Source organism: Amblyomma americanum, chromosome 9 (assembly GCF_052857255.1).
Source record: "Amblyomma americanum isolate KBUSLIRL-KWMA chromosome 9, ASM5285725v1, whole genome shotgun sequence".
Lineage (NCBI taxonomy): Eukaryota > Metazoa > Arthropoda > Arachnida > Ixodida > Ixodidae > Amblyomma > Amblyomma americanum.
Genome location: NC_135505.1, coordinates 693,790 through 719,665, shown reverse-complemented (window position 1 = coordinate 719,665; position 25,876 = coordinate 693,790). Strand labels below are relative to the sequence as shown.

General features: G+C 47.7%; 1 protein-coding gene across 1 annotated transcript in view; it reads left to right on the top strand.

Annotated features, from left to right (window-relative positions):
* The window catches only part of LOC144105238 (ovochymase-2-like), a 161,285-nt gene that overhangs the window by 118,870 nt on the left and 16,539 nt on the right, over positions 1–25,876 (top strand). Inside the window, exon 6 of the mRNA XM_077638384.1 lies at positions 11,691–11,805. Coding sequence (XP_077494510.1) covers positions 11,691–11,805 — 115 coding nt within the window. The remainder of the gene's footprint in view (positions 1–11,690; positions 11,806–25,876) is intronic.

The following is a 25,876-nucleotide window of genomic DNA, read 5'->3' as shown; positions in this document are numbered from 1 at the left end:
CTGCCGAACAAACGCAGGGGTACTTTCCCTCCGCCGAGCTGCGTGACCCGCGCCCTGTTCGAAGAGCTGACGTGTGGCGCACACACAACAACCGGCCACTATGCTACCACTGCGGGGAGCCCGGTCATATCCTCCGCAACTGCCCCTACCGGCGGATGGGATTAAGAGGATTTCCACCGAGCGCACCTCGACCGCGCTATGGTGAGAGACCGCGAGACATTGAGCAGTACCTGGCCGATGTGCTGCCCTCAACGCCTACACGACGCCAGTCTAGGTCCCCGTCTCCAAGACGAGTTCCTCCACCCAGTCATGCACCATCATCTGGCCAATTCAGAGGCACGTCTCCCGGCCGGGAAAACTGAAGACGGCGTCCTCTGGGATTAGGACCGCCGCTGCCGCAGACAGTGAACAGCCTCCATCCGACGATTTTATGCGACGACCCCACCCGCCGACCTTAAAGACGATCCCACCGCCGACCTCACCGACGACCTCAGCGACGACCCCATCGACGACGGCACCAAAAACCACGCCGACAAATTGTCAAACGATTGTTTCCGCCGCCGAAATTCTTGTTGCCGCCGATGGCTATGACGTATCTGCACTCGTCGATACCGGAGCCGACTTTTCTGTCATGAGTAGTAACCTAGCCGCAACCCTCAGAAAGGTTCTAACACCTTGGCATGGGCCGCAGATACGCACAGCTGGTTGCCATGTGGTAACGCCGGTTGGCGTCTGCACCAGCCGTATAAAGATCCGCGGTGCAACTTTCACTGGCTCCTTCGCCGTGCTACGAGAGTGCTCTAAAGAACTGATTTTCGGCATGGACTTCCTTAAAGAGAATGGGGCGGTCATCAACCTGCACGAGCAATTGGTATCGTTTTCGACACAGCGAGCCGTTGATACCGACCCCGAGCCGCACAGACCACCATTACGCATCTCTGATGACCACACAACGATACCGCCGAGAGCAAGCAAGTTTGTCAGTCCAGTGTGATACCAGCTCCGGTACTCGGGGCATTGCCGAAGCGAATATGTCGCTGCTACTGTCTCGCAAGTTTGCGTTGCTCGCGCCCTTGTCGACCTTGTTCACACGCATACCACGCTCTTAGTGACCAACTTTAGTTGTGAACCCCAACATTTGACGAAAAACACGGTGACTGCCCATTTTGAAGAACTTGGCGAGCATGCCGGCCAATGTGCCTTATCAACAACGGCCCCCGAAATAGCTGAACAGGACACTGCAACAGCCATTAGGACCGACGTGAACCCTGACCTTCTGACCAATCAGAAACGCCGCGTGGAAAGCCTTATTGACTCTTTCCGCGACTGTTTTGCATCAACATCCAAGGTTCGCCAGACACCAATAACTAAGCACCGTATTATCGTCGACAGTGACCAGAGACCGCTATGTCAGCTTCCTTATCGTGTTTCGTCGAAGGAGCGCGATGCTATCCGCCGCCAAGTTGCCGAAATGCTCCACGACGACGTCATACAATCATAGACGAGCCCCTGGGCGTCACCTGTTGTTCTCGTCGCAAAGAAGGACGGCAGCCTACGGTTCTGTGTAGATTATAGACGTCTCAATAACGTTACCAAAAAAGATGTCTATCCACTGCCGCGCATTGATGACTCGTTAGACCGCCTCCGCCATGCTACCTACATTTCGTCACTCGACCTTCGTAGCGGTTATTGGCAAATCGAGGTCGACGAACGTGACCGAGAAAAGACCGCCTTCGTTACTCCTGACGGACTGTACGAATTTAAGGTGCTTCCTTTCGGCTTGTGTTCAGCCCCTGCGACGTTCCAACGTATGATGGACACCGTACTAACTGGCCTGAAGTGGCAGTCCTGCCTTGTCTATCTCGACGACGTCGTGATTTTCTCCGACACGTTCGAGGAGCACCTGAAACGTTTGCATGCCGTCTTCGAAGCAATTCGTTCTGCGGGCCTGTCTCTCAAGCCTGAAAAGTGCCACTTCGCATTTCGGGAGCTCAAGTTTCTTGGCCACATTGTGAGCGCTCAGGGCGTTAGCCCCGACCCAGAAAAGACCGCCGCCGTTGCTGCATTTCCCCAGCCAACAGATAAACGAAGCTTGCGGCGTTTCCTGGGATTTGCGCCTATTATCGTAGGTTTGTTCAAAACTTCTCCAAGCTCGCAGAGGTGCTGACTCACCTGACAAAACACTCCGAACCCTTTTTCTGGGGCCAAGATCAGGAAAAAGCTTTCATAAAGCTTAAGGCCCGCCTCCAATCTACGCCTATCCTTGCCCACTTCGACGAGCAGGCCGACACGGAACTGCACACAGATGCCAGCAATGTGGGCCTCGGTGCGGTGATTGTGCAGTGGCAAGACGGTGTGGAACGCGTGATCGCATACGCAAGTCGCACTTTGTCCCGTTCCGAAGTGAATTATTCCACAACGGAAAAGGAGTGTCTCGCTGTTGTGTGGGCAATCACAAAATTTCGTCCATACCTGTACGGCCGCCCGTTTCGAGTCGTCAGCGATCATCACTCCTTGTGCTGGCTTGCGAACCTCAAAGATCCATCGGGGCGACTTGCACGGTGGAGCCTTCGGTTGCAAGAGTTCGACGTCACCATCGTGTATAAGTCGGGTCGGCAACATAGCGATGCAGACTGTCTCTCCCGAGCTCCTCTTCCGTGCCCACCAGATGAGTCCGACGACGATTCTGCTTTCCTCGGCGCTGTCACCACATCCGACCTTGCCCACCACCAGAGGGCCGACTGCGAACTGCTGCCTCTAATCGAGTACCTCGAAGGAACCGCTCCGTCTCCGCCCAGACTCTTCTCGCGCGGACTTTCGTCGTTTTGCTTAATAGATGGAGTCCTCTACAAGAAAAACTACGGTCCGACCGACACTGCGTATCTCCTCGTTGTCCCAATCGTGCTTCGTAAGGAAGTTCTCGCTGCATGCCACGACGACCTTTCTTCTGGCCACCTCGGTTTTTCCAGAATATTGGGACGCCTCCGCCACAAGTACTACTGGCCACGGCTTGCTGCGGTCGTCCAACGCTACGTTCGAACCTGCCGTGAGTGTCAACGACGGAAGGTACCACCGACAAAACCGGCCGGCCTTCTGAATCCAATTGATCCACCGCAAGTCCCATTCCAACAAGTCGGCATGGACTTACTGGGCCCATTCCCGGTGTCCTCCATGGAAAACCGGTATATTGTTGTTGCCACGGACTACCTATGCCGCTATTGTGCTATTGTGAAACCAAGGCTCTTCCCCGTGGCACCGCGGCTGAAATTGCACAGTTCTTTGTTCACCACATCGTGCTTCGCCACGGCGCCCCCGTGGTTGTATTAACTGACCGGGGAACCGCGTTTACGTCGGCTCTTACACACGAGGTCCTCCGTCTTTGTGGCACCAGTCATAGAAAAACGACTGCTTACCATCCTCAAACGAATGGACTTACTGAGAGGCTGAACAAGACCATCACAGATATGATGTCTATGTATGTCGACGCTGACCATCGCAACTGGGACGAAATACTTCCCTACATCACGTTTGCGTACAACGCCGCCCTCCAAGAAACGACCGACGCGCTTCACCCCCTTCCGTTTGGTGTATGGCCGAGATTCCCTGACCATGCTTGACGCCATGCTGCTCCCGGATTGTACCCCCTCGTCTGTCCCAGGCGCTGACCAATTCGTTCGCGATGCAGAAGCCGCTCGCCACCTTGCTCGACAACGCATTCGCCACCAGCAGACAATTGACGCCCGGCGTTACAACCTCCGCCACAGGGAGGTGATTTACCAACCCGGCGAGCACGTCTGGGTATGGAGCCCTATACGTGTGCGCGGTCGCTCTGAAAAGCTTCTGCGGCGCTACTTCGGCCCCTACGAGGTGCTACGTCAACTCAGCGATGTGAACTATGAAGTGTACCCGCAAGGAGTTGTCCGGTCTTCTCGCCCGCCCAAGTCTGAAGTCGTCCATGTGTCCCGCAAGAAACCGTATTACGCCCGTTAGCCCCTACCGGAGTTCACATTCAGTGCTGCCACCACACGCCATCGCACTTTCGGTGTCTCCACACTCTTTATCCCCCTTGCCGGAGGCATTGAGGCGATGCCTCTTGAAAGGAGGGGGGCAATGCCACGCTGCTCAATTCTGCGAGCGCCGCCATGGGGCCGAGCGGCATTACTAGGTTCGTGGGGGAGCGAAGAAGAGGACGTTCCCGTTCGAACGCGCGCTGCTGGGTTTCAAACCCTTTTCGTGCCGCCCTACGTTTGTCGGCGACAATATCAAAACAGCGCTAAGCAACAACGACCGAGAACTAAGGGAACACACACAATTAACGGCGCTGATCTTACAGCTAAATTTTATTTGAAGTAAGCACGTCAATTTATACGTGCCCCAGAAACACGCATATGCGCATGCTCAAACACAGATGTACTCATTAAAAAATGCAAATGAAAATAAAACGACATCAAAGGCGCGTGCAGTTAACGCCGATTTGCTATCCCCTGTGCAACAGGCACATTTCCTTGGAGGTTAGGGTAACTGAAGGTGTGCTGACGCAACTGTTTGTTTTTCTGATGATATGGAAGGCCCCTGCTTGTGCGCCGATCATTGTGCACAAACAACACTTCCGTGTCGACAAAATACGGTGTGCATTGACACGTGAAGCAATGCTTGTCTATGTTAGTCTCTTTTTTTCCCAAGGAATTGGCGTGCTCCATGCGGCGTACATTAATACATCGGCCGGACTGACCTGTCTACGTAAGACCACAAGACAACAGGATCTGGTAGACAATGCCAGTCCTGCACTGGACATATTGATTGACATGGTTGATGCTACACACTTTCCTTTTTCTATTTCCTTCGATTTTTCTTTGTACTGCGGCCCCTACTTTACATAGTTTATTAGGAGCTGAAAAAGGAGCATTAACTCCGTGCTTAACCCCCATTTTTTTAAACCGGTGTAGTCGGTAATGAACAAATGGCATGACAGTCAGTGTATTTCTTTTTTACTAGACTGCACATCAGCGGTGCGCTCTGACGACTTCTACGTTTTTAATACTTTATCAGCACTTGATACAGTAAGCTAGTCCGTGTATCGTGCTCGGTCATGCCGGCATACGGCACGTGGTGCGCACCGTGTTGCGCGTCAACCGAGAACGGCCTATATAAGCGCTCACAATAAACCCAGCGGCAGCATTGCCGCTCCCGGATTCTTAGTCGATTGTCAGTCTCTTATCAGCCTGTCTGGGACTGATACATGGTGTCAGAAGTGGGATACATGGTGGAAGCAGCTACGACGCTTCGTTCGTCCCGGCAAGCATGGAACTACTGAAGCCAAAAGACCATCTTCGTCTCACGGGAAATGTTCAGAAGAACTGGGAGCTTTTCAAGCAAAAGTTCGAACTGTACGAACAAGCAACACAGTCAGCAAAGCCACTGACAGAAGCTGCTAAAACCGCCAGGCTCCTGACTGCTGCCGGGGACGACGCACTGGAAGTCTTCAACAACTTTACGTTCGCCGAAGATGAAAACAAGACTACAAGACTGTGGTAAAAAAATTTGAAGAGTACTGCGGAGAACAGCAAAACGAAGTCTACGAAAGATACGTCTTCAGAACAAGGACGCAAGATGAAGGTGAACCAGTGGAGCACTTCATACGAGACCTGCGCAAGCAAGCAAGGTACTGCAACTTCGGTCTGCCTTCCGATTCAATGATTCGCAACCAAATCGTGTTTGGTACCTGCAGAAGTAAACTAAGGGAAAAAATGCATAGAGAGAAGAACTTGACGCTCCAAAAGGCAGAACAAATATGCAAGGCCGCAGAAGTGGCGAGCAAACAAAACGAAGCATGGCAAAGTAACGAGGCAAAAGTGGACGCTACCGAAAAGGGCTATCCACGGGCTGAAAAAATGCGTTCCAGTGCTTCAAGTGTAACACAAGACACGAGCCAAGGAAATGCCCCGCCTTTGGCAAAATCTGCCGCGCTTGTGCAGGCAGAAACCATTTCGTGGTTTGCTGCAGAAAGCATGAGGTTGCCGGAGTGCAACACGAAAATGAGGATTTCGAAATACTGGACGTCACCGTATGCGGAATCCAGAAAATGGACTGGATTGTTAATGCCCAAGTTGGAGGACAACAGGTTGCATTCAAAGGGGACACTGGCTCCCAAGCCAATCTACTACCACTGTCTGTGTAGAACAGATTCCGAACGAAGCCACGCCTGAGGACAAGTAATTCCGTCTTGCGGTCCTATAGCGGGAATGCAATCATGCACTGCGGAGTGACAACTCAAGTAGTTACGATCAACGATCGTCGGTGCCTAGCAGACTTCTTCGTTGTGAAGCGCGGCCAGCCCATCTTAGGTCTAGGACTGGCTGAATCCCTTACACTACTGTCCCGTGCTGTGGATTCCGTGACCGCAGACAAGGTTGCCCCAAACCCAGCATTGGTAGACGGTGTAAGCAAACTGCCCGTGCCAAACGATAAACTTGCCATTCAGCGCATGCTCGGCGTAATCAACTATTTCGGCCAATATCTGCCAACACTAGCTGAGAAAACAAAGCTTCTTAGAAGCCTCATACGGAAGGACACCGTGTTTAATTGGACAGAAAAGCACGCACAAGAATGGGAAACAATCTGCGACGCACTGCGCACCGCCCCGCTGCTGGCTATATTCGACCCCGCGAAAGAAACGAAGATAACGTCAGATGCTTCTAAAGATGGCTTAGGCGCTGCTCTGCTTCAGCGACACACCAGTGGCTGGCGTCCTGTCGCCTACGCGTCGCGAGCGATGACCGAAGTTGAAAAACGCTATTCCCAGATCGAGAAAGAGGCCATGGGAATTGCATACGCCTGTCACAAGTTCCAACTTTGAACAGATCTCTTAGTGGCCTTTATCTCTGTACCGTTTGTTGTTTCAATATTTTATTGCTTGTCGCATTGCTCTTTCTGTGCTGTTGTGTTAAAAAAAAAAATGGGAAGATGTATCGTGCTCGGTCATGCCGGCATACGGCACGTGATGCGCACCGTGTTGCGCTTCAAGCGAGAACGGCCTATATAAGCGCTCACAATAAACCTAGCGGCAGCATTGCCGCTCCCGGATTCTTAGTCGATTGTCAGTCTCTTATCAGCCTGTCTGGGACTGATACAGTCCGGGTATCCTGCTTCCCTGCACTTGCGCACTTGGGATAGGAGACTGCTGCTCATTTGATGAAGACAAGATTTATTTACTGCCATACTTAAACAACTAGTAGCAATTCCAGCTTTTACATGTTTGGAATGAAACGACTTATAGTTCAGTAGGGGCTTCTCGCTCTGAGGTGAATATTACCAACTCACATATCAGCGATAATTGCACGAGCCTTTCATGCAGTTTTAATTTTATTTACATTTTTAATGAGTACATCTGTGTTTGACCATGCGCATGTGCGTAGTTCTTGTGTACGTAGAAATAGACCTGCTTACTTCAAATAAACTTTAGTTGTAATATCAGCGCCGTTAATTGTGTGTGTTCCCTTCGTTCTTGGTCCTTGTTTCTTAGCGCTGTTTTAATATTATGGAGCATTTCCAACTCGCCCACTCTGCCTTTTCTTCCTATTAGGGCTCCCAGAGATCTATGAGTGTAGAGAATTCTACATGTACGGTAATCAACCCACTACGCTATACCGTCATGCATTTAAGGCGGAGCTCAAGTGTCCTCTCCAATCTTTTCTCTTTCGCTAGGGTGGAAAGCCGGGGCACAGTTTCTACATTGTCCGCAGTGACGTGGCAGGTAATTCTTATCCGCCTTTTCTATTCACAGAATCGTTATGTTCACATTTCCGATCATTCGCGAAGCTACTAGAATAGTTTGCGCATGTAGTAGTGAGAGAAGCACCATGTTTTGTCCATTCGTTGGCTGCCTAATGGTTGAGCGTGTGCTAGATCGAGTTCCACGTGGGAGTTTTGGGCGTTGATAGGCATGCGTTCTTCAGCAGGTCGCCCATGATTCAATAAAACATTACTTCTTATTCGAGCGTTGTACTGTGGACTTCGTTTTTGTGTGTTCTCGTTTTTATTTCTCATTCTAATAAGTTTTACAGATCAGACATGTGAAGTCCTTGTGGGGACTCGCCCCGTGGTCCCCTTAATCTTGGCTTTCCCTCGATGCGCCCTGCAGCAACAGCTTCGCCTCGATGCGGGGCGCGTCACGTGTCTCTCCCTGCTTATATTAAAGGGACACTGAGGAGAAATTGTAGTTGGCTTGTGTCGTCAGAGTACAAGCTCCTGATCACGAAAACGCAATTCTTACTGAAAACAAAGCTCTTGTAAGGTAGAAAATAGCAAGAACTAAAACACAGGTATCGCCACCACAGGCCAATCTAGCAAGTACAAGTGTGATGATTTCATAGGAAAAGAGACGCCATCTGGAAGAATTTTCCTTACTCCATGGACGAATCTCTGAAGCTCACAAAGGAAGGTTGCGCGGTTCAATATTGAAGTGCTTTTTGTTTTGAAACCTACAGTGCACATTTATCACACAAGGAATAAAGACAAAAGATAACCTTAATGTTTGAAGCAAAGAAAACCGATGCTTGATGGCGCCACGGGGAGCCATGTTCCGGTTTGTTATGGCGCTTCGCGTCTATGAGCTTTGCGTGCCCCGTGGTTTTGTTTTTGACGCGCCTCGATTTACAAGCGCCGAACAGCAGAGGAACTCCAAGTGCCGCTTCAAGTGCTAGTTAAGCTTTGAAGGAGACTGTTAATGCTGATCAGATGATCGCCACGGTCGATGAAAAACTATGACAGCACGATGGTCGGTGATCGTACAAGGCAGTTAGCAGCATAAAGAGCACTTGTGTCTTCGTACGCTTGCAGGCGAAACGTTCCCGGCTGTGCCAGTCAACTTCGAACTACTTAACGGAAATCATTTATTAAGGACGCGAGACAAGATACAGGGAAGTTAAGAAAAAGATTTGGAACCTGGAGAGACCGTGCCTGCGTTCACCTCCAACTCCTTCGTTTTGGGCTCCATTCAACAGCTTCGGCAGTTGGGCGGAGGTGTTCTCTACGAGGTCTCGGCTGGTTTAATCCATTCACAGTACACATCTGAAGGTACATGCAAGTAGAAGAGAGAGCCCGATCCAGTGGACCCCGTACCTCCGGAAACGCGCGGAACGCGTTGAAGCGTCGTGCATCAGTTTTCCTTTCAAGTCGCCAACTTTAAACGCGAGCGCCCTTGAGCATCCAATCGTTTTTTGTGGCAAAACAAAAATAATTTCTGGGCCCTTGCCACCGTGAGAAACATCCTCGACGCTACCTGCTGCACCGTGCAACAGCGTCGTTCAAGGAATCACAATCAACTGGCCCCAAAACCTTGGCCAGCCTCCGATGGGCGCGACGCGCCGACCTTGGCCTCGCCCTCTCTACACCCCGCACTGGGCTGAATTGTGGCTGAATCGCTGATTCAGAAGCTCAAGAAAGAACGTACGAAGCGGGCTGATGTTGGTGCAACTGAGCGCAAGAAACTCGAGGAGATGCCGCACGTGCATAAAGTGAGCCACAGCATCAAAAAAGTTGCGGCCAAGCAGGGAGTGAGTGGGGTGTTTTCTGCTCCTTGCAAGCTTTCGGGTCTATGCTCGCGCATTTCTCGAGGCAGGGAAAGGAACCATGTTTGCACAACGCAGCACGAGAACCGTTTCACGACATTTGTCGCACAGGTCGTGTACAAGTTCCCCCTCTCAGGCGAGAGAGTACACATATAGGCCAAACAGGTCGGTGTATTAATGAGCGGCTGCGTGAGCGCCATTCCTCCCCGTGGTCCGATGACAGTGACAACTTGTCTCGCCACTGCAATGAACGTGGGTGTCATCCACTGTTCAGCAACGTAATGATTCTTGGTAGAGGCAAGGGTAAGCAAGAGCGAGAAATCTTGGAGGCATACCATATCAGTTTTTCAGGCCAACATTGCATTAGCACAACTTCTGTGCGCTTACTCGAGAAAGAATTCGCTTTTTTAGGCCGGTCACGGTAGATGTGATATCTTTTGTGCCCTATGCGCTGTGAGTTGTGATGCGGCTGTTGCGCATGCTCTGCTGGCATTGCTGGGTCTATGTTATGTCTAATAAATCTCAGCTGATAGTCCAGTCCTTTTGGCGGGAACACTCTTCTCTTGTTCCTTGTGTTTTGCGACTGTTTTTTTATTTCAAGTTCTTTCCCCATCTCGTCCCGTCCGGCTTCGGAGTACCCCTTGCCCTAGCGTGGGCGAACGTTTGCTCGTAACCTTCCATGGTGAGTCGGACGACCACGATTCCTCAGCGTACCTTGTTCCTAGCGGGCGCTATTGTTGCTGTAGCAATAAGCGCCTCTTTGTGTCAGCCAGAGTGTCGTTGCTTTGTTCCCTCAGAGGAAGGCCCGCCGTCGTCGGCGTGCGCTCGGTAGCGTACGCGATCACGGCGTGGGATCTGGCGGTTTTGAACCGTGGCAGCCGCGATTAAGCGGGAGAAAACGTATTTGCTCCCCCATACAAACCTCCCAACATGCATCAGCGGGGAACCTACAGAATCAGAGTTGACTTCTAAAGTGGCTGTAATACGTGATGCGGCGCTATTGAGTCCCTGGCCCAGCATTGGCGAAACGTGAACCACGTAAGAACTCGCATCATAGCCCTTGGTTATGGAGCATTGAGGAAAAAATTCCCGATGCTAGTGGGCGCTAGGCAGTGAGAGTTTCTTATAATAGCGCTGAGCAGAAGAAGTTTGAAGCTACGTTCAGAATAGTCCGCGGCAAAGCGTAGGAGCCGAGTTGTCTTCAATGCCCGTAAATTGGGCACCATATATATAGTTACTTGAGTGAAACAGCGCGAAAAAAGCCCGAAGGCGGAACGACGAAGCGACACGAAAGACCGCTGAACTGGCAACCTCCATGCAGTTGTGAGTTCAGCGCTCATTTCTTTATTTATTGACCTGAAAGAATGCCTGTGCTCTGGTAAGGGACGTGCAGGCAGGGATATTGCCGCGGCGAGTCTTTGCGCTGTTCGTTCGTTCGTTCGTTCGTTCGTTCGTTCGTTCGTTCGTTCGTTCGTTCGTTCGTTCGTTCGTTCGTTCGTCGTTGTTCGTTCGTTCGTTCGTTCGTTCGTTCGTTCGTTCGTTCGTTCGTTCGTTCTCTCGTTCGTTCGTTCGTTCGTTCGTTCGTTCGTTCGTTCGTTCGTTCGTCAAAGCTGCGGGCACGCCGCTTTATCGCTTTGTGATGCTAAGCGCGACCAGGTTTATACCGATTGATAGCATCCAGGTGGAGCCCATTCTACGTTGTTCCAGAGTCTTGTGGTAACATTGCATGCCGTATCTCGCAACTTCGCTATCAGCTTTAAATGGGAGCACGGCCGATATAGGCGAGGATTCTGTTCGGAATTGCTGCTCAGCGGCGCAGAAGAGCGGGGAAGCTTAACTCATCGGATCCCGAACTAGCTGTCTGACAATTAGCGGTTGAGCGTAGGAATAACGAACAGAAGAAGGCGTATACCGTGTGTGTGTCATTGAAGCAGCAGTAAGCATGATAATAAAGCTAATCCTAGACAACCAGGAAAGCTAAGAATAACCAGCTGAACCTTAGCTCACTCTACGTATATCCTGGCATAGCCGAGCTAAGTCACAGCTAATTTTTTTCATGTTTTAATCACTGTCTGGAGTGACGTCACCATTCCGGGACAAAGTAAAACCTTTCTTTCGCAGGTGAACAAGAAAATAGAGTTCCAGGAGTGGATCATGCCGGCTTGTTTGCCAGATAGTAAGGACATGAGCGTGACGGTCGAGTACATCACAGCTGGATGGGGACTGACAAGCGAACGTGAGTACTTGCCGTCCGAATCGACAAGCACGCGGGTCAGGTGAACCTTTTGCGGCATCCTGAGAGAGGCTCAGCAAACAATATACTTCCTACTTTAGCACTTCAAACACACTGAACGGTGTATGCAAAGGCGATGTGAAAAGCAGACAAAACATGGCTGCAGTGGTCGCGAAAGTCTGCCTACTGGGCTCTTGAAGTCATCGTAGTTCGGCATCCTCCCTGAAGCATTCGCTCACTAGAGGAGTCGAGTGTGGGCAGTTAGTCAGCATATTACCACAATGCTGGTCAAATATTTTAGGGAATCCCCCAAGGTGGAGTAAATTTGTAATAAGGGAGTAATTACTCTTTTGCATCCACCCAAGCGCAGCAATACGGCAGCCGTATGGCTGCGCTTTGGAGGATTCCAATGAGTAATTACTCCCTTATTACAATTAACACAATCTTTGTTACAATAAAACAAGATTATAATTACTGCAATCATTTTTAATCATTACAAGAACTAGCATGCGGCAGTCCTTTCTGTCAATCTTGCACATGTATCCTTTTCTTTCTTCATATTCCGTTTATTGTTTTCTTTTTTCACAGTTGGTTAACAGTTCACATGAGGCAGGAACGCCGCCGCAGTGGCGCAGGTGCTACGGCGCTCGGCTGCTAACCCTAAAGACGCGGGTTAGCTACAAGGCGCAGCACAATGCAGGAACTCAAGCGCTAGTTCATGGAGGTATTGGAAATCAACAGCATACGTGTGTACGCAAACGAAAAACTAGAATAATTCATGGTAACACTGGAAGATAAGCTCGGAGAAAGAATCTCTCGTTCTGACATCGACGTGCTGCACCGAACATCCGTTGCAAACAGTGAAACTGAATGTCCTGCAATTCACAGGCATAGTCCTGCAATTCACAAGCAGGCGGGAACGAGATGCCGTTCTCAAAAAGGCGCGGAAAGCCAGGGTGACTTGTGAATGATGACTCAACAATTATTGGGCCCGAAATAAATCGGTGGTGCACGCAGGCACCAGACGGGGTGGTTCCCTAGTTACAGGACCCATATGTTTCCAGGAGCTCCTGGCTCCTGTCTCTCAGTGCGAGCTGAATCGGTAGGGCGGGTCTGGATAACAAGGTCTCCCATCGCTCAAGGGGTTGGGGATTTGGGGTGTTGGCGGGAAGGGGAGGAGGGGGGTCTTGCAAAGATTTTGGGTTTCAGACTAAAGGTTGTGTTTTCGTCAGTTACCAGTTGTGCCCATAGCGGACGCGACTACGTAGCTAAGCGAATGGCAAAAAAGGAGATGAGTTGGAAGTTTGTCTGGGTACGCAATGGCCAGATCAACGCTTCTAGACGGGAAAAGCACGATGCTCAAGATCAACACTTTGGATGATGTAGCCGAAATGAAAAGAATTAGCTAAGATTCCATCAGTACAGTTTCGATTGTTTGCTTCTAGATGGCTTCTCATCTCTTTTCCTCTTCGGCCTTATATGTGCTAGCCTGCAATATTGACCCGAGTTGCATGAAAGTTTATGAAAGTTTTTCAGTTGAATTGTCGCTCTGCAAATATCAAAAGTGAAGAAATAGCGTCATTGAGTCCTTTAAAATTTTTTGATATGATAATGTTTACAGAATAATGGCACCACGATGAATCTAGTTATCTAAACCTTCATGATTACCCAGATTACGAGATTTTAACTGTAGAAAGTGGGAAACGCATGCATAGCGTGCTGTATCGCTTACCCAATGAAAATTTTCATGCATTGCTGCGTCTCTTAGAAATTCATTTGGCCCATGTATCGTTGAACGAGACTACGTTATTTCTCGGTGACGTTACTGTTACGACGTAGTGGAAGCGGAAGACGAAGTGGCCTCTCGAGTGAAAGGGCAAACGAAGAAGAAGAGGTTAATGCAGCTTCCTGTTCGTGTTGGTGCTCCCTGCTAGGAACTCTTCTTTATAACCACCAACGCTTGTAAATAAATGTAAATAGTATTTCCCCGTAACAATATTATTGTTGATATGATAACTGCTTCTGCGTCGCAGGAAGAACTCCTTACAATGCTCAGTAGGTACGGTGTTCGCAAACTTATTGAGGTGCCAACGCGTATCACCTGTTCGACTGCGATGTCAATTGACCTTATCATCACTAACATTGATAGAACAAACATACAGGATGGAACAATTCTGTCCGACGTCAGCGACCACCTTCCTTTGTTGCCTTCATTCCAGACCACAGTTCTTTTCCGATACCAGAAAGGACTGCGTCATACTATAGAAAAATAGACAACACTCTTGAGCGTTTCTGCACGGAGGTTAGTGAGATAACATGGGAGGATATTGAATGACTCAAGGAAGTTAACAAAGCATATGATACTTCGTTAACTACATTAAAGGCAGTTTACGATAAGTGTTTCCAACTAGTATGTAGCCGTAAACGTAGTGCAAAGAAACCATGGGTCACCGAAGAGTTACTACGAAAAATAAAGAAAAAACAAAGACTGCACGGGCAGCTTCTGAAGCCTAGGAATCTTGCAAAACTGAAACAGTATAAAAAATTCCGAAACCACCTCAACAAGGAGCTACGCAACGTAAACCTTGCATACTTTACTAAAGAAATATGCTTTAGTAAAACTTGGGGCTAGGCTATTTGGTTAAGCATTTCTTTGAAACAGGTCAGCGCTAAAAAAAAAGACAAACACATGGAGAGAGAACCACGACACAACGGAGATCTCTGTCGTGTCGTCGTTCTCTCGCCGTGTGTTTGTCTTTTCTTAGCGTTGACCTGTTTCAAAAAACGCTTTACTAAAGAATTTTCTACATCGCCCAGCGAAACTTTAAACCGTGGGCTCATCTGAATAAAATTTTGAAATTTAATACATAGACTACAGTTGTTAGCGTCATAAGAGATGGTAAACTTATTAAGGGCGAAGAGCTATCAAATTAACTAAACAGTTCTATGTTAATTTCATAAATTTACCTTTGCGGACCTTTTACTGGTACCACAGGGTATGATTATAAAACTCCAAGTGTTCCTGAGTCGATGTTTTTTCAGCCAGTAACAAAGCACGAAATAATAGCTGTATTCACAAACCTAAATACTATTAAAGCACAGGACAAATACGGCTATCAAATCAGGCTTTTAAGTTTATGACTAACTTACTTGCACCGGTACTGTTAGGCATTTACAATTTTGCTCTTTCCACTAGTACGTTTCCAGACCAAATGAAAACCGCAAAGGTTGTGGCTTTATATAAGGGTGGTGCGAAAACAGGACTGTCCAATTGTAGACCGATTTCAGTTCTTCCTGTACTGTCCAAGGGCTTAGAAAAATTATACCAGACTAACCAAATTTTTAGTAATACATTCGATGCTCTCCTACTGTCAACAGGGATCCAGGCAAGGGAGTCAACAACAATCTCGCTTAATAAACAAAAGTAGCTGATCATTGATTCTTTTGAGGACCAAAAAATTGTTCTAGGAATTTATATTGATTTTAAAAAGGCATTTCACTTAGTCCAACATAGTCTGCTACTTCAACGTAAGCTACTTCATTATAGAATCAGAGAAATAGATTTATCCTTAATTGAATCCTACCTAGAAAACCACTTGAGAAATGGTTGTCAATGACCGCACATCGTCCACATTAAAACCTATTTTTTTTCAGGAGTCCCACAGGGCAGCATTTTAGGCCCCTTACTCTTCAATATCTATAATAATGATATATTTACATGCCCTTACCTCTTACCTTAATAGCTTACGTCGACTATCTCACATTGCTTTTGACCGGTGATAATGAAAGAGATCTATTATTGTATCGAAACCAAGTTTTAGAATATTTGCGCGAATGGTCGGGAAAGAATTTTTTTAGAGTAAATGCTAGGAAAACTAATGGTGCAATTATCTTCCGTCCAAAGAACAAGCACATCTCCATGAATTTTGATCTCATGATGGGTAACAATAGAATTTAAGTTGTAGACACTATAAAATGCCTCGGTGTGATGCTCATGGAAACCCTGAGTTGGGAAAACATATAAACGCTGTCCGCAAGAAAGTTAACCGAGTCAATGGTGTCCTGTGTCGACATAAATAAACACTTCCAACAAAGATAAAGATTTTTATCTGATATTCATACTTACTTCCTATTATTACCTGTTGCATAAGTGCGTGGCGTACCACAACATAACCTAACAAACACATTTGTTGCACAGAAACGTGCTGTCAGATTGATTGCAAATGTACCATGGCATTCTCATGCGTTTACTTACTTTACGCAATATTGTATTCTGTCTGTTGATATATTGCACCCGTTCAAATTGTTATATACATTCAAAAGTGTAGTTAAAACATAATCAGCTGTTGCTTGCAGCCTTTAATACATCAGTACACACCAGTGTAAAATACACGATGTCTTTTACCCTGGCTTCTACCCATTTGCCGTATCTCATACTGTAAGCAGTCCTTATCATTTCATTTCATTTATTTCAATTATTTACCCTCAGGGCCGTTAGGCGTTACAGAGGGGATTGGGAATAACATACAAGTACAAAAAACAAAACAGCAGCTAAAAAATTTGAATATAGTTACAGCACACACTGGTTTAATATCAATAACAGCACTAGCAAAAGGCAGCATTACACAAAACAAACCACAAAAGAAAACAGCACCTAATAAAATAAAACATAGATATAGACAGAGACTTATATAAAGTTAGTAACAGCGTTACGAAAGGCAACAGTATCAGTAATTTCAGCAATATCGTGGGGAAGGTGATTCCAGCTGACACAAGTTCTTGGTATGAATGAATCGTGAAAACATCTCGTGCGACAATGAGAGATCCAAACTTTGTGGCGGTGATCAATGCGTGCTGAAATATACGATGGTCTTTTTAACAACCTCTCTTTAAGATAAGGATTATGATAAATTTTGTGAAAAGTACATAATGAAGCTATTGACCTGCGATGGGAAAGAAGCGGGAGGGAAAGGTTAGCTTTCATGGCAGTTACACTACTAGTACGATGATAGTTGGAAAGTATGAAGCGACAATCCCGGTTTTGAACTGATTCTAAGTCAGAAATGAGAGATTCGACCCGAGGGTTCCACACCGATGAAGCATATTCCAATTTAGAACGGACCAAAGTTTTGTAAAGTAGTAGTTTTAATGAACTTGGTGCAGATGAAAAATTTCTGCGAAGGTATCCAAGGATGAGGTTAGCGTTATTTATAACGTAGTCAACATGAGGTTTCCAAGACAGGTTAGAAGAGACATGAACACCCAGATATTTATAAGACGACACAGTTTCAAGAGTGATGCCATTAATGCAGTAGGTAGAGTGTGTAGTAGAAAGACGAGAAATGGGCAAATGCTTGCATTTAGTAATGTTTAGCTTCATATTCCACAGGTTACACCAATCCAGTACCTTGTTAATATCTGACTGAAGAACAGATGTATCATTGTCGTCATTAATTTCGCGGTAAATAACACAGTCATCGGCAAAAAGACAAACGGAAGACGATGTAGCAGTTGGTAAGTCGTTTATATAAATGAGAAAGAGGAAGGGCCCAAGAGCGGACCCCTGAGGCACAACAGAGCCAACAGGCGAGGAATCTGTATTGACGTTATTTGCTGTTACGAACTGACTTCGGTTTGAAAGAAAACAATACAACCATGCAAGTAATGTGGAATCGATGTTAAGGCTGTTTAGTTTAAGAAAAAGAAGCTCATGGGAAACCTTGTCAAATGCTTTAGAAAAATCCATAAATAGAAAATCAGCATGAGATCCGCGATCTAGAATGCAATGCAAGTCATTTGTGAAGCATATGAGTTGCGTTTCGCATGAAAATGATTTACGGAAGCCGTGTTGGGCATTACTGAAAAAGCAATTGGATTCTAAAAAGGTAGCAAGATAAGAGTAGATGACATGTTCCATGATTTTACATGGAATGCTGGTGAGCGAGACAGGGCGAAAGTTATCAGGGCAATGTTTATCGCCAGACTTGTGCAGCGGAATCACCCTCCCAACCTTCCAGTCATTGGGAATACAGCCTGTTTCCATAGACTGGTCAAAAGTTTGGTAAGGATCGTTGAACTGTACATCTTTGTATTAACCAGAAATATCGAATTAATGTTATCGACGCCACAGGAGGAAGAAATTTTAAGGTTTTCAATTATTCTCAGGATGCCAGTTGTGTCAAAAAGAATTGGATCGATGGGAAAAGCGTCCAAGACCGGACACTCCTGATTGGTAAGGCAAACATTGCCAGAAAAAGCAGCAACAAAAACTCTATTAAGAACGCTAGCGCAATCATTAGGTGAATATGCAACGCCGTCAGAAGATGTAAGTAGTATTGACGAACTATCTGGTTCACAGTGTTCCAAAACTGTCTAGGGTTATTAATCAGCAGAGCAGGTAAAGTACTGTTAAAGAAGGAGTCCTTAGCATTTTTCAGAGCTAATTTGTACTCAGCGGCCGCAGAAAGGTAACTGTCCCATCGTTGTTGCGAATTCGATGATTCGGCCGAGCGAAAAAAACGCTTTTTCTTATTGGATAGCCTTTTTAAAATGTCAATAAACCATGGTGATTGTCTATTACACCGCAAAAGTCTTAGTGGCACAAATGTATTAGTGAGACGTTCAACAGTGTCCCTAAACAATTCCCAGTTAGTGTGGACAGAACGCTGTGAAAATTCTGGTAAATAACTGTTTAAGAAAAGAGCTAATTCACGATTAATGGCATCATAGTCCGCCCGTTTGTAATTTGTAATCTCTAATGGGCTTGAAGATGCTCCGGCGATTAAGAATTTTAATTTTTACATCGAAATGAAGCAAGGAGTGATCACTAACACCAGGTAAGTAGGAGATTGAAGGGATAAGACCCGGCGCGTTGGTTAACAGAAAGTCTAATATATTGGAAGATGATGGCGTGACTCGAGTTGGTTTAGTAACTAGCTGCGAAAGGTTGAAATCCAGACAGGTTCGCAAAAAGTTATTGCATTCGGTAGAAAAGGGGCGAGGATACGGCGATGTAATAGTCCACACGATGCTGGGATAATTGAAGTCACCAGCAAGAAGGATTGCCACACCCGGATAACGTAATGAGATCATGTTAAGAGCATCATGCAAATCTTCAACGAAAGTTGCACACGAAGACAGGGAACGGTAGCATATGCCCAGAATCAGTTTCCTGAAATGAACACGGAGTTCAACCCAAACCAACTCCAAGGTGTTAGAAAGACTTATGGGTGAAGACACAATATTATCGGCGATGGCTATTAAAACACCTCCTCCACTTCTCTGACCTCTATCAGAACGATAAACATTGTAGCGCTTCTTGCAATCGAACAGTTCCTTGCTCTCTATCTTTGCAGAGAGCCACGTTTCGGTCAGCAATACAACATCGGCATCACATGAGTCGATGACAGAGTTTTGATCTTCCCACTTTGGTATTATGCTTCTGATGTTTGTGAAAAGAATTGAAAGCGCTGTCTTATCTCCAGTCGCCCGTCCACTGCCCCTCCCGTATCTCTATGGCGAAGCGTGTGGCGAGCCAGAAGCAGGAGCAGTGCGATAAGGGGCCACTAAAGATCCCGGTGGGCCAGCTAGCTCGAAAATGCTATCGCGAATAGGGTCAAAGGCGTAGCATTTGTTGTTACAATACAGTTTGTTATACCTCAACTTATACTTGAAGTCAGCATCCTTCGCGAACTGCACAAGCTTCTTTCTAGCGACACGTGTTTGCAAAGAATAATCTTCACTTACAGTGACCTTTTTATTTATAAGTTTGGCAGACTGCACCTGGATTTGTTGTTTTGTTTTGAAAGACCGGAACTTGACAACAATCGGACGACACTTTTTATTCGAGAACGCACCAATCCTGTGTGTTCGTTCAAACATGTCATTCGTAAGAGCAGGATCAAAGCAGCCTGAAACAAGGTTCAATAATTTTTCTTCCGTTTCATCCCACGTTTCCAAAAACTTAGGAAATTACCTTAACTTATTTGCAGCCAATAATATCTGTATACAAGACATCTCAAAGAATCGGTTATTATCTGTCACGTGCATTTTCAAGTCTATTGTGGCATCATCGCAAATAGGTTTGGAGTATTGCCATATATGTTGTCCTTATTATTTATGTGCATTTGTTTTGTTGTATACGCGATCAGGATTATACTGTTGTTGTCCTTTTTCTTTCTACTCGCCGCGGTGGCTCAGTGGTTATAGCACACTTCTGCTGACACTAAAGACGCGGGTTCGATCCCGGCCGAAGTGCCGGAATTTTTATGAAGGTGAAATTCTAGGGGCCAGTGTACTGTGCGATCTCAGTGCGCGTTAAAGAACCCCAGGTGGTCGAAATTTCCGGAGCACTTCACTACGACGTCCCTAATAGCCTGAGTCGCTTTGGGACGTTAAAACCCGATCAACCAAACGTTTTTCTTTGTTTGTTTTGATGAAGATATTAAGCTTACCTTAAGCCTGATGTTCGCGAAACACAGCTGTCGATGTATTCTTGTGGCACTGGGTGCTGCATTGAAGAAGGATGGAAAGTTGGGCTAGTTGGTAACAGTTCATGGTGGGTGGAACTGCGCGAACAGACGATAGACGAGAAGAGAAGACACAGACAAGCGCTGACTCGCAACTATCCGAATGTTTTGTTTCGCCATAGAGAAATAACAGGGCGGGCACCGACCTGGCACCTTGCAGGAATGGGTCGATCCACCATTACACATCGGATCATCCGACGCACTCCGGCTCTGGCGGGCTTTTCTCCTATACTTCAAGGAAGAAGAAGGGCCTGGCCGTTTCTTCGCAGAGCCGACCACAGTACCACCCCACTTCGAAGAAGAAGTGGAGACCGGCCCGCCTCCCTCTCCCCCACCTCCACCCCCATGAAGCCCCTCATTTCTGCCGCAAGGCTAGGTCTATTTTATGCAGAAATAAAGACGTATAAAAAAATAACAACCAGGCAAATAACGGAGGCATATTTCATTCGGAAAAAACAAGCGGAGTGTGTGAGCCAGCCTTCCTTGATTCTTATTGATAAGGAGGTTTCTTTTTTAGATAATTCATGATGTAACCATTGAATTCAGCGAGGTAACCATTGAAAAGTGCCAATGCAATTGCTATGTGCCTGATATATCACGTGTTTTTTTTAATATAAAATGTATGTTCTTCTTAATAAAAACATTAGTTGCGAGTCAGCGCTTGTCTGTGTCTTCTCTTCTGGTCTATCGTCTGTTCGCGCTGTTCCACCCACCATGTGCTGCATTACGCAGGCTTTAGCTCAGTGTCCCCTTATCTCACTGTAATGTGTGTGGAGAAATGCGCTTTCAATTTCAAATATTAAACCTGGGCAAACAGTTGCAGTCAGCGACTGTGCGAGGGAAAAAAGAAAACTTATACAAGTTTCTTCGTGCAAAATACCACAACATTTTTAAGTGACGGCAAGCCGAAAAACTCGACGTGATGATAGATGGCGATGATATGATTTAATGGCTGCGGGCCTAGCACGAGCGCTCCTGCCCGCGCCACTGCCCGCTGTTGTGCTCGCGCTTCCTTCCTGCTGTTGAGTTCGGCGAATTTGGACATGAGGAGGATTAACTGAGGACCACCGCGGGGGTGTGTGAGCCCTCTGGGGGAGATGTGGCTGCAGGAATGCCGGAAGCAGCGACGATAATAGCGTCACCACGTGTTCGAACAGGAATGCCGGAAGCAGCAACGGCCATAGCGTCCCCACGTATTCGTTCCGGTCATCAGGCGACGAAGTGCAGGATCAGCGTTGCCATCTTCACTCACGCTGGGATTGAGCAATTGACCAAGTGCCGCGCCTTCGACAGAGGTTCCGCGTTCCGGTCATCAGTACAAGATCTTTCAACCCCTGCTGTGAGACAGTCCGCATTCCTGTGTCACGCAGGTGCCTTCCAGGTCAGCATGGGCGCGGTCCGGACGCACGTGCGCGCCGGCCTGGAGGCCGCGGGGACGACAACGTGACCGGGTCCTGTTCCCTTTCCCTCGACCGAGCTGCGAGAGAACATCAGGACCGCCCGGCCGTGGGTGGTAGCATCAGTTCCATCGTGCGATTGGACATCATTGTTCGAACTATATTCCACAGCTAGGGATCTGAGGAATGCGAAGAGTATTTAAGGAGCTGCTGGTTTGGTACCAGAAGAGAGCCCCCCCTCTTGAGAGATACCAGAGACTCCCGACTGCTAAGAAGCTCTCTTTACTGAGAAGCACTCTCAGTTGCCCTACTTGTACATTATGTAAATAGTCTTTGTATAAAGTTTTCTTCCTCCGATCGTCCTTGTCTCTTTTCCGGCCCTGTCACGCTACCTGAATCCCAACAACTGGTGGCAGCGGTGGGATGTCCACGTGAAGTTACCGGCTCCAACGGACCTCGGCAGCTACGGGACTGACGGGCGTCAGCTATACCTTGGCAGGGTGAGTGCCTAATGTTTTCCGTTCATTTCGCCACACCGTACTAGCACAGGCAGATGCTAGGTGCGGATTCCTGTTGTCTAGGAAATTGATTTAAGGAAACTGTTTTGTCCACTTCAAGCTAGGGCTTTTGTTTTAGTGGGCTTGCTAACGCATGGTGGAACTCACGATGGAGAAGTTAGAATTGCAGGAGCTGCTAGAAATTTGCCAGGAGCTGGGGATTTCGCTATGTTCTGCGAAAAAAATATTCTCGAGGTTATGCGGCAGGAGGAGGTGACTACAGAGGAGGCTGACGAGGCTTGGGAAACGATTGTTGGACACAAAGAAGAGCAGAAAAGACGAGAGTTGTGCGAGCAAATAGAAAAAGAAGAGCTTGGGTTGGCTCAAGAGAGACGGGAGGTCCGTGAGGCAGAGGAAAAAGCGAGAGAACATGCTCGAAAAATGAAGGAGCTCGAAATCACGTCGAACGAAGGGAATATGGCTCGTCTTAGCCCTTTAGCTTCGGTAGAGGAGCAAGGGAGGCAGAGATTGCAGGATCTCGTCTCCTAATGCCGCGTGGGAGGCGATATTGCACTCTTATTGGTAAATTTCGAACGCGCATGCGGGAAGGTGCACATCGACAAGAGCGCTTGGTCGGAGATGTTACTTGCTCTCCTTCCGTGCGATGCGGCCGCAGTGGTGGCCCGTCTCTCACGGGAAGAGTGGGACGACTTCGAGAAGGTAAATAGCGCACCGCTTAGAAAGTACCGGCTTTCTGCTGAAGCCATTAGGCAGCGATTCAGGCAAGCAAAGAAAGGCGGAGAGTCGCATACCGACTTCGCGTACCGGCTAAGAGTGAACTTAAATGAGTGGCTTAAGACCTCTGAGGTGCACAGAAGTCATGACAAGGCACTGGAGCGCATCGCACTAGGGCAGTACTATAGCGCGATTCCAGAAGGTCTGAGGATATGGCTGCAAGATAGGCTAACAGATATAGACCTAGACAAAGCAGCACAGCTCGCAGACGAGTATTACGTTCGCCGAAACATTCAAAGCAAGGCAAGGTATGATAGCTGGTTAGGAAAGGGAAAAACCTATTTAAAGAGAATCCCCGACCGTATGGTGCCACCAGCACGCCGAGATCACCGAGCAGAGGATGCGGGGTCAAAAGGAGGAGGTAGCGAAAAAAAGATTGAGTCACCCAAATCAACCGATTCGCCAATACAGCAGGAACCAGCAGCTCGCGCGTTTGAAGTGCGAAAGCCCATTGTCGGCTATAATTGCAACAAGGAGGGTCACATCTCATTGAACTGCAAACAGCAAAAGATGGCGTTCACGTGCATGCGAGAGTCGGAGGAAAACCTCAAATTGCTGGAGCCATAAATGCGGGACGTTGTGATAAATGGTAAGAAATTCAGAGCACTGCGGTATTCAGCGGCTACCATGGATGTTGCTCACCCGTCCTGTGTTTCCTCCACGGCCAATACTGGCGAATGCGCTTGGATTAAGCAGGTCGCCGAAGAACAGAGTGCATGCTTGCCTATAGCGAAGGTGACTCTAGAGGGAACTTTCGGCCGGCTAGACACAGGAGCGGCAGTTAGCGCAAACTTGCCGACACACTTGCCCTACCTGTTTCCGAACAAATCCCACCAGCTGCTGAAAGAGAAAGGTCTCTCTTTCAACTCGGGCTTGGTTTGCATGGCGCTAACACGTTCTCGAGCGCGAGAGCTCGCAGAGAAACTCGACTGCGCTCCGATAAATGAGCAGGCACCGAACCATTCTCCAGACCAGCCGGGGGATCCTTACAAGAAAACTGATCCGCCTAATCCGCATGAACAATTCCATGAAGGTGTTCCCGAACCAGCGGTAGCTCATAAAATCCAAGGAACTGCCGATTCCGTAGAGAATGGGGCGACAGGAACCAACGCGAAGGGTTCGACATTAACACCTGCTTCGACTTGTTGGGAGGAATTGACTAAGGTTGATAGGAAAGCACTCATGGCAGAGCAGAAAAGCGAGCCATCGTTAAGAGCTCCAAGCAATAATGTGAGAGAGGGAGTCGCCAGAAAGAACATCAGCTTTCATGAAATATCAGGCCTTCTGTGCCGGAAATACTGCGACTCAAAGGGACGCGCATGTGAGCAACTCCTAGTGCCTGAGAACTACCGGCGGCAGCTTCTAGAGCTCGCACACGGAAACGCATGGGCGCGCCACCTGGGCATAAAGAAAACAAAACCTAGATTAGTCCTCGAATATTACAGGCCTCGCAGCTGGAAGGATGTGGAACAGCTTGTTAGATCATGCTACACCTGGCAGCGGGTAGGCAAGTCGACGGATAAATGGAAAGCGCCCATGACACTGGTTTCCATCACTGCAGAACCCTTTCGGCGTCTTGTAATATATACTGTCGGCCCGCTGCCAGCGTCCAACTATGGTTGTCGCTACATTATGACCTCACGTTGCGTGGCAACCAAATTTCCCGAGGCCATTCCCTTGAAGGAGCAAAGTTCAACATGTGTTGTAGGCGCTCTTTTGTCAATTTTCTCTCGCGTGGGATTCCCTGCAGAGATACAAAGCGATAACGGGAGCGTGTTCACAAGCTACTTGACAGCAACGTTCTTTGAACGGTGTGGGATTAAAATAATCCGCAGTTCCATTCACCCCCCTCTGTCAAATCCAGTCGAGCGTGTGCACTCAGTGCTAAAGCAGATAATTATGCCTTTGTGTTTTGAGCATAAGGAAGATTAGGAAGGCTGCATTCAAGCAGCACTCTTTACAATGAGATCCGTACCCCACGAAGGCACAGGATTTAGCCCCGCGCAACTAGTCTACGGGCGTTACTTGAGGACCCCGCTGCGCATACTGAGGGCGTCAGGGGAGGGTTATGGAAAGGCCCCTGTGTAGTGGAATACGTCCTGAAGCTACTGGAAAGACTTGAGAAAACCAGAGGCCTCGTGGAAGCAAATGTCAGAGCATGGCAGTCACTGTCTAAAGTGTACTACGACAAATCGGCACTCAAGCGCACCTTTCAACCTGGCGACCAGGTGATGTTGCTGCGTCCGTCAAAAAGGAGCAAGCTTGAGGTGCAATGGGAAGGGCCAGCTAAGGTAGGTGTCCAAGCTTTCGGACACCAACTTTGAGGTCAAATTTAAGAACAAACACAATCGTATAATCCACAGTAATTTGATGAAGCCTTATGTGCAGCGTCAGGCCATGGTTAAGATGGCGCTGAGCATGCCAGAGGAAGAGATCTCAGACATACCTTATGTCCCACATGAGGACAAGCAAGCAGCGAATCAGCTGCTACATTCAATCGACAGAGAGCCACGTTTGACAGAAAGTCAACGAGGAGACATGAAAAACGTCGTCCGCGGCTTTGAGGCGGTGTTTTCAAACAAGCCAGGCAAAGCAACCTTCATCGAACACGACATTCAGCTGTCCAGCGAACAGCCTATCAGGAGCAAACTGTACCGTGTCTCTCCAAGACAAAAAGAAATCATTGAGACGAAGATCAGCCGTATGTGCGAACTTGGCGTCATGGTGCCCTGCGAAAGTGACTATACGTCACCAATCATTATTGTAGAGGTTCCAGGCAAGGATCCGAGACCTTGCATGGACTACCGGATACTGAATTCAATCACAGTGGACCCGACCTACCCCATTCCGAACATCG